This window comes from Gadus macrocephalus, chromosome 17 (genome assembly GCF_031168955.1).
Source record: "Gadus macrocephalus chromosome 17, ASM3116895v1".
Lineage (NCBI taxonomy): Eukaryota > Metazoa > Chordata > Actinopteri > Gadiformes > Gadidae > Gadus > Gadus macrocephalus.
The window spans coordinates 11,758,935-11,768,934 of NC_082398.1; the positions used below are offsets into that span (position 1 = coordinate 11,758,935).

Below are 10,000 nucleotides of genomic sequence, written 5' to 3' on the forward strand. Positions count from 1 at the left end.
TGCTAGTAACTCAAATCAAGAATTTATATCACGGGAATGTTTGTATAATTTCATTGGTTAATTCTGGGTTTTGTGTTTGTGTTTTTGTTGCAGGTTTACAACCTATCTATCTGTCTAATTAACAACTAATTAGTTATTGTCAACTTGAGAGGCTAGCGTAGCTTGGTCGTCAGGCTACCTAGTGCGTGGGTGCTTATTGTTTGTGTGAGTGCAATAAAAGTTCATAAAGTTACTCGAGTTGTATCCGCCGTACTTGTCCTGAAACCCTTCCAGTGGGGAGTTTATTGAGCTATAGTAGGGAGCTTAGTGAAAACTGGACACCTGGTTTAAAGTCAGTGGCGCGTTGTTCAGATGCTATTTTAAGGGCACATATATAATGTTGCTTGTGCTCCTCGCGCATACACTTTGCTTCTCTCATCTACCTAGCCACACATTCTTGGTAAATTATTTGGGAAAGAACAGCTGATACAGCGGTAATAAGTTGTACTTTTAAATCAATGCATCTGCAAACACCGTACAGCAAACACATATTTTCTTGACAGACATCGTGCACATGCCCATAACTTTTAGGATTGAGTATTTGATCGTGAGAAAACATTGTTTTACCACGAGTGAGTGTTAAAAAGAATGAATGAATGCGGACGCGTGTATGTGTAAAATAATTAATGAATGCGGGCGCGCATGTGTGCGTCCATCTATTTAAACACACGCAAACTAAACACGTAACGCATAATACAGTCCATGGCAATGTATATTAACGGGTGGACACATGCATATTAGGAACACAAGTCGATAACGATAATGCATACAATACTGATAAGAAACGATGTTTATAATGTATTGCGTATATCAATAAATAGAACCACAGTTACCGCATATCATATGTGTGGTAAGTTTTCTTTGCTGAAATTTATTTGAGGACTCAGTATTTCTGAAGTTGTGGAAGAAGACCTTATTCCATGTTTGAATTAGGCCATATTATTTGGCCATAAACTGAGCCATTTGAAGTTTGAAATTCATGTGCTTCTGTCTCATCGGAGACTGCAGACGCGCTGTCAAAATATCAACTCGTCAGATTCAAATGCGCTCATGGCTCTTAAAGGGAATGGGAGCTGGCACTCTCATTGGTTTATTGCATGTTACGCCCAAACCACACCTACGGATAATTAGGCTACTTCAGACCAACCCTCTTTAGATTTGCGCTGGGCGCAAGAGAAATTTTTGCGCCGGTAAAATATCGACATCGCCATAGAACCGCCCAAAAAGCTACTTGCGCTTGGCGCTTCTCACTTGCGTTTCAGACCATTAAAATAAGGCCCATAGACACACACAAACACACACACACACCCAAACACATATACACGTACACACACAAACACACACACACTCACACACCCAAACACATTGACACACACACACACACACACACACACACACACACACAAACACACACACTCACACTCACACACCCAAACACATTGACACACACACACACACACACAAACACGTAGACACACACACTCCCCCCACACAAACACACACACACACACCCAAACCAACTACAAACACATAGACACAAAAACACACGCACACACACACACCAACACACACAATCACACACCGAAAGACCTACTCACCAACTCTCACATAAAAACACAGACACACACATCCACTTCAACACAGACACCCACACCAACCCACACACACAGATATAGACACTCCAACACACACACCTTCATACACACACACACACACACACACACACACACACACACACACACACACAGATATAGACACTCCCAACACACACACCTTCATACACACACATATGAATACACACACACACACGTGCACCTATGAACACACACACACACACACACACACACACACACACACACACACACACACACACACACACACACACACACACACACACACACACACACACACACACACACACACACGACAAGCACGCCAATAGGGCAGCATTATTCTGTCGGGCTCCCTCGGTGCGGGAGCAGAAGAAGTGAGGACCTCTTAAAGTTGAGGATCAGGACGTACACTCCATTAAGCCGGAGAGGCTCTGAGTCTGCCCAGGGGCCCTGCTCAACTACACCAGCCACGCGGGGGGGGACATTAACGCACACGGAGGAGGGTTCACTAGGAATCTGGACCCTGTGTGTGTGCGTGTTTGTGTATGAGGTGTGTGGTTGTGTCTATCGTGGAGATCCATCTCGATGTTTGGTTGCCTGTTGGTGGGTGTGTGTGCGTGTGTGTGTGGGCGCGTGCGAGTCAGATGAGGAGAGGGACCCCTCGGGGGCTGCGAGAGTGGTCACATGTTGACGAGGCTCACTGATAGGTGTGATGTATGTGCCAACACGCCCCGTGCCACACACACCCATGGGCGATAATGTGTTATTTTGTGGAAGGATGCCCCCTCTCACACACACACAGACAAGCACGCATGCACATGCACACGCACGCACACACACACAGACACACACACACACGCACACACACAAACACACATGAAGACAAACAAGCCCTCTGGGAAGGGGATGTTTTGATATTCACGGTAAATGAGAACGAGATGGGTGGTGGGAGATAGAAAACCAGAGAGGATCATGGGAAATCCCCCTTAAAAAATAATGGGATGAAGAAGGGAAATGAGCAATAAATAAATCAAAAGCCTTTTGGCTGGAAGGGAAGTCATTGACTGAATTATTGCTATTGCCGTACGAAAAAAAATGTTATTTGGTTAATACTGAATGCTAAGATGTTAAAACAGAATTTAATCATTGAAATTGTTTCAAACTCCCACTCACTATGCTCCTATTAGCCCAGCCATGGACCTAGACCTCTGCCGCAGGGAGGGCAGAGATGGAAAACAACAAGCAAGCATAGGTTGTTGGTAACAGGTCCCACTTGTTGTCTCTGAGCCCGTATGATATTCAAGGGGAGCGAATTGTAAATCCCAAGGTTGTGTTGTAAGATAACATCCCAGATGAGAAATGTGGGTGTGACAGCAGAATGTACAGGACAGTAGTAGAAATAGAAAACCAAAAAGTAAAAGTGATCAAAAAAAGAAAAGAAAAAGAACTCTGAAAAACGTAAAGAAACAAAGTCCCCCAAAGGCCCCCAGAGGGCCGTACCCTGATGAGCTGGTAGCCCGGCTCCCCCTTGCGGTGCAGGGCGGTGAGGGCGTTCTGCAGCGTCCTCCAGGTCACCGTCTTGCCGCTGCCCGTCCGGCCCACCAGCATGGTGGAGTGGCGGGAGCTCTTGGTCTCGTACAGCTGGATGACCTTGGACACCGTGAAGGGGATGGGCTGCAGGCCGCGCTCACACAGCTCCGCCTCGATGGCGTCCCGCAACTAAGGGGGAGCGAGGGGGGAGAGAGAGAGGTTTGGGAGTTAGAGAGGTTTGGGAGTGAGAGGGGGGGGGGGAGAGAGTGAGAGAGGTTTGGGAGCAAGGGAGGGGGGAGAGAGTGAGGGGGGAGGAAAGAAAAGAGAAGGGTGTCGCAGAGGGGGAAGAGAGAGAACGTAGGCAAGAGGGGGGGAGCAAGAAAAGGGGAGATAGGGGAGATAATTGAGAGGTTTGGGAGAGAGAGAGGCGGGGAGTGGGGGCGTGGGAGTGAGAGAGAGGGGGGAGTGAGAGGAAGAAAGCAAGAGGGGGGAGAGCCAGAAAAGGGGAGAGAGAAAGGGAGAAGGAGATAGACAGAGGGAATAAGGAGAGAAGGAGACAGAGAGAGAGAGTGAGACGTGAACCCATGCAGACAGATGATGATGACAGGCAGACGGGGTGGGGCAGCTGCAGGTGGAACGTACAGCGGAGGAGCGGAGCTACTTTCTAGCAGCAGGGGGCCCCAAGTGATGAGTAGATCTTCCCCGGTCCCCCGAGGAGCTGTTCTCATTAAAACACATTACAGCCCCCGTGTCCCGTAGAGGCCCCAGTGCATGCGGACCCGCCGCACACACATTTCATTACAGACGACCGCTACGCTCTTCTTTTGCCTATAGGAAGTTCAAGATGGCTCACTTAATGTTTCTACCTACGCAACAAGCTCAGGACTCTTGCCTCACACAAACAACATACATGGGTGTATGTTGAGAGAGAGATGGACAGAAATACAGCATACCTGTACACACACACACTCTTACACACAAGCAGACACAAACAAGACAACCTGGCACCCTTCGCTCACTGAAACAACTAAATTGATGACGGGCGACAAAAGTGGTTTTCCCCATTTCCAGCTTCACAGCCTTCCAGGCTTTCTTTCAGCGCCAGGTGTGTGTCAACAACACGTTTCGCAGACTAACATCTATCCCGTGCCTTTCCCTCCCCAGCCTCGCATTCCTCCATGTTCACCAGACAATAACTCTCCCTGTGGCGGGGTTCCTTGTTCCTCTCCCCCCCCACCCCGAACACGCTCTTTAGAAAACCTCAAGGTGCTGTGACCACTGTGTTTCCTCCGTGGAGAATAAGCCAATAACTCACATGGCTGCAGTCAGAATTATAGGTAGGAGGAGGCAAGCCTGACCTTTTCATGTGTATTATCTTCAAGGAAGCAAATACTGATCCTACCACAGCTGCTGAAGGCCAACAGCATTGGCAGACCGATATATCAGTCTGGTTCGGTATAGTTGATGTGTGCGTGTGTGTGTGTGTGTGTGTGTGTGCATACGCCCCCCCCACACACACACACAGCTGTAACTCAGGACCAATGTTATCAAGCTGTTTTGCACAACGGGAAAGGAATCAGGCACAGAGACACGGAGAGAATGACAGGAAATTCAGGCTGCAGCATATAGAATAACGTGTGTTGTGAGAACAGCACCTGGACAACGACACCTGGACACAAAAACAAGATGGAAAAGGATAGAGAGAGACAGAAAGAAATAGTCTTTATAGAGACGACGGTCGAGATTTAGAGAATGAAATTAAGAAATACAGACACTAACCGACAGGTAGGCATGGAGAGACAGAGAGGGAGAGAGTGAGTGAGAGAGACAGAAAGCGAGGCAGAGAGACAGGACCATGCCTCACTAGACAGCGCGCCCATCAAGCCAAACATTTAAGATGACCTTATGGTCTAAAAATGAAAGAGGAGGAGCTCTTGAAACAGGTACAGGAAGAAAGTGAGAAAGGGATACAGAGGGAGAGATACAGAGGGAGGGAAGATCTTCCGTCTGGGCATATGGGGGTGGATGTGAGCAAGCGGTGGAGCCTGTCTCAGCAGATGGCTGAGGATCCATTTAGCTAACAGGGAGAGAGTCTCAACGCCGCACTAATGACGCTTTCATCACCACCACGACACCTCCAGCCTTACAACGCACCCGGCCCAACGCCCGCTACATCTGGTGCCACGAGCAACCCCGCAAACACCACCGCCGTCCGCTTGTTGTTGTAAACAACGTCTTCAGAGTATGAGGTTGCAGCTTTGTGAACTTTTGGTTTGATTTCTGATTTGTAGTCTCAACGCAATTTGTCTAGCTGTACCATGGTGTTGGAAATGTAGAAATCGTTGTGGAAATTAGAAGGCACCGATCACTCTACCACTTATAAATGATTTAATACTAAAATGTTTATTTCTGATGATGTGGCTATGGATAAACTCTGTCCAGTCGTCGTTTGAACTAGGTTGGGCAGCACTATAACTTATTTTGTAGCTACACCAATCTTGATTGTATCCTTAGGATGTGCTCAGCCTCACTTTAAAGTCACTATGGTTGATGAAAGTCTGCTGAACGGCTAAATAAAATAGAAGTGACGAATGGGGACGGGATGTAAGTTAATGACTTTTGCTTGCCTCTGCGCCAAATGTACATAACCTTCAGTCCATCCCTCCCTCTCCTCCTCTTCCTCCACACATGGCTGCTACCTCTAAATGAGCCATCTGCTTTCCACAGTATGGAGAGGACAGACGAGGAACCTAGCACAGATGAAGAATGACCTATCACAGCTGCAATGAATTATTCAGCGTGTGTGTGTCCATGTGTGTGTGTATGCATGTGTGTGTGTGTGTGTGTGTGTGTGTGTGTGTGTGTGATTAGAGAGTGTGTGTGCGTTCTCTTCATGTGGTAAAGTACATTGTGTTATTCATCTAGGCAGATTAATGGAGCATGTTTACAAACATGAACCGGAGGTTTTGGTGGTTGGGGTCATGCAGCCGCACGATCGGAGGACGCCCTCGCGCATACGCCGACATGACAATGATCCCCAGGGTCGTGCTGATCAGCTGATTGACACACAGCTGTACTGGCAACAGTAAAGAGAGAGAGAGAGAGAGAGAGAGAGAGAGAGAGAGAGAGAGAGAGAGAGAGAGAGAGACAGAGAGAGACAGAGACAGAGAGAGAGAGAGAGAGAGAGAGAGAGAGAGAGAGAGAGAGAGAGAGAGAGAGAGATGCAGAGAAGGGAAAGAGAGAAAGTACTTGATACAGACAGAGAGGGGCAGGGGGAGACAGGGGGATACTGAGAAATTGAAAGAGAGAGACAGAGTAAGACAGACAGCCACACAGAAAATGAGAAATGCAGGGAACAATACAGAGAGAAAGACAGACACACAGACAGACACAGAGAAATGCAGGGTACAATACAGAGAGAAAGACAGACACACAGACAGACACAGAGAAATGCAGAGTAAAAATAGATACTGGGAAATGCAGAGACAGATAGAGAAAGAGACGCAGACACACAGACAGACACACAGCCAGACAGACAAACAGATAAATGCAGTGTCAGAGACAGAGAGAGTCAGCTCGACAGACAGACAGAGACAATAACCATGGTTAACAAAGAGTAAAATGCATAGAGAGAGGCAAAGAGATGGAGAGACAAGCTGTAAGACAAATGACAAAAAGTGTGGGCCTGGAGTCCATCTCTAGGCCAAGCGTGACTGTGTGTAATTCTGAAGCCTTGGCAGCGGTGGTTTGTGTGTATTTATATTTCAGCAGCACATTCGATATTAACAGTGTGCGTACGCGTCTGAGGACATCGCCCGAGCCAGAGGCTATCAGCACCCTGGGCTCGGCGGACCAAGTGAGACCCAGTCAGATCCACAACTCTGTTCAGCTCCCCAATATCTATGGGCTGACTTCCCCTCCCCCTCCCCCGGTCTCCGGGGGAGGGGGAGGGCCGGCCCATAGATATTTCAACGCAGTAAAACTGACTGTACACACTGTGGTATGGGAGGACCCTGAAGTAAAGAAACAATGCAATCTGGCCGGCGGCGGCTTGCAGTGCTGGTCGAGGCGTGCTGCTAGATCAGTGCTGAGGCTGCTTGCTTGGGGGGGGGTTGTGTTGACTTTACGCTATGGTGCACGTACCATGCCCAGGCTGTTTACCCTGTTTCATTTGTGTGATGTTAAATATGTGTGGGGGCAAAGTGTGTTTGTGTGTGCGTCTGTGCATGTCTTTGTATGCCATGTGTGTCTGAGGGTGTGTGTGTGTGTGTGTGTGTGTGTGTGTGTGTGTGTGTGTAGACTGTGTATGGTCTGTGTGTGTGTGTGTGTGTGTGTGTGTGTGTGTGTGTCATGAGTAGTGTGCAGTGAAACACTTGTCCTTTTATAGGCGGTTTATTTGTTTTTATTAGCGTGACGAGGCGACATTTTGCGATGAAAACAATATCCTGAGTTTGAGATCCCAATCATGGGATATATCCAAATATCCCGAGATAGCGAACCAATCAAATTGCACCATTTTAGGAGGTCCACGTGTAGCATATACTAAGGTAATATAGTCATTCAGCTGATAGGTAACTGAATTCTGTAGTTTTACTCTGTGGTTTATAATCGGTTAGTGGGGAGCTAAAACACAGCATGGGATGAGATGTGATGTGAGATGTGTAGGCACAATATTCCTTTAGATATGTGAGCAAACTGCGGGTGAGCCATGTGCTACTGCAATGGGGATCAGCGGTGCGGTCATTGCAAAGATTAGAGCTGTGGTAATATGACGTGATGGGTTAGCGCTGAGCTATTAGCGTATAGGTTAGGACAAAGGGAAAGACATAATACGTTAATAATGGACTGGCAACAGTACCTTTCCGTAGTCGATGGTGGGCGAGTCCACCCCAGGGAACAGGTCCTGGATGATGCTGTTGAACAGCGGCAGGTCCACCGACGTCAGCTTGGCCAGGTTCATGTCCCTCATGGACATGAGGAGGATCTGGGAGGGGAGAGGTCACCAGAGGTCATCAGGGCACAACAGCTCGGTCGTTATTTTAGACTTATCGTCTCTTTTACTTTTTACCTTCATGCAGCATTGGGGCGCCTGACACATGACCAGCTATAGTTTATCCATCTTCTCCCCCAAACCCAGAGTCCCAGAGAAACACTAAATAAAACTCAGTGGAACGCCAGAGCCGCCCCGACTGGAACTCTTGCGGCCATCCATCATCGGCTCCCCTCGCCCCTTCACCGTACCAGAGGATACAAATTAGCTATTAAACAACAAACAAACTGTTGTTTAACGCCTCCCTCTTGGCAGTACACAAAGGAGTGACTTACGACTCAGCCTACCCCCCCACCCCAAAGAATCAGATAAATAATCGAATAACTAAATCAATAAATAAAAAGGGGAACTGCGGAGGAAAGGTATGAGATGATGAGCTCTTTTCTATGGTGCTGTTTCAACTTTTCTTCCCACCCTTTGATACATTTTTGATCACAGCCCGGCTCCCTGCGGGGCGTTAGGCACACATTTTCCTGGTGTCAACCCCGTCCGTCTGAAGTCACTCTCTCATCAACGTGTGTGTGGATGTGTGGGCGTGTGTGTGTGTGTGTGTGTGTGTGTGTGTGTGTGTGTGTGTGTGTGTGTGTGTGTGTGTGTGAGAGTGTGTGTGTGAGAGTGTGTGTGTGTGTGTGTGTGTGTGTGTGTGTGTGTGTGTGTGTGTGTGTGTGTGTGTGTGTGTGTGTGTGTGTGTGTGTGTGTGTGTGTGTGTGTGTGTGTGTGTGTGTGTGTGCGTAGATGCTTGGATGCGATAGTGCATGCAACTAGTGTCTATTCCGTTCTTGTGCCTGAAGGTCTTGTTCAATGTTGTGTGCCTCTGTGTGTCTGCCTGTGTGTGTGTGTGTGTCTGTGTGTGTGTGTGTGTGTGTGTGTGTGTGTGTGTGTGTGTGTGTGTGTGTGTGTGTGTGTGTGTGTGTGTGTGTGTGTGTGTGTGTGTGTGTGTGTGTGTGTGTGTGTGTGTGTGTGTGTGTGTGTGTGTGTGTGTGTGTTTGTGCTTGAGTACATGTGCGAATAATTCTGCCATTCTCCAGTGCCGCTAGGTATTGTTCAGGCTAGGGCTGAGGGATGGTGGTGGTGATGGTGGGGTGGCAGTGACGGTGGGGGTGGTAATGTAGTCCTGAAGCAAGGAACCGGGACGAGTGAAGAGTATAATGTGAGGTCAGGGGGTGAAGGGAGGGAGGAGGTGATGAAGAAGGAATGCCCGCCGAATGCTATTTCTGCCGTTTAGAATGGAAACACTATTTTATTTTTTCATCATTCTTTTTTTAACAACAGAGATTAGAACAGCATGAGTCAATTTAAACAAGTAGATGTTGATAACCTTATGATCATCATCATGAATCACATATTGAGAACAATATCAATAACAACATTGCCATAATAGGCTTCCACAGTAACCCATAGTTCATAGATGTCTACTTCTAGCAAGGTTGACCTTTTATTATCCTTTTATATATCCTATTATCCTAAGACCATGTATATTATTGATTTTCACTGTTGCCGTTGTAGATTTACGAGATCGATCTCGATTTAAGATCGATGTCATTAAGGAGCAGAAAGGAAGCTTGCCCAAGGAACAGGCCTGCATGTACTCTGCAAATAATGGGATTCCTGCTGAGAATATAACACCATAACCACTTGATTATCTCCTGTCAAAAGTAAAATTCCAATATCAATATCAAGATAGGAAGACAAAGAGAGAGGGAGAGAGAGGGCAAGAGAGAGACCAACCGACAGAGTTGAGCAGTGTCTCACCTCTTCCCCGGGCAGA

The 10,000-nt window shown here is 47.5% G+C and overlaps 1 protein-coding gene across 1 annotated transcript in view; it reads right to left on the reverse strand.

The window, feature by feature from the left end:
- Positions 1–10,000, reverse strand: part of dnah2 (dynein, axonemal, heavy chain 2) — a 212,076-nt gene that overhangs the window by 80,077 nt on the left and 121,999 nt on the right. Inside the window, 4 exon segments of the mRNA XM_060035906.1 lie at positions 2,035–2,110; positions 2,963–3,371; positions 8,041–8,166; positions 9,985–10,000. The exon segment at positions 9,985–10,000 is cut by the window's right edge and continues 137 nt beyond it. Of these exon segments, the coding sequence (XP_059891889.1) occupies positions 2,035–2,110; positions 2,963–3,371; positions 8,041–8,166; positions 9,985–10,000 (627 nt within the window).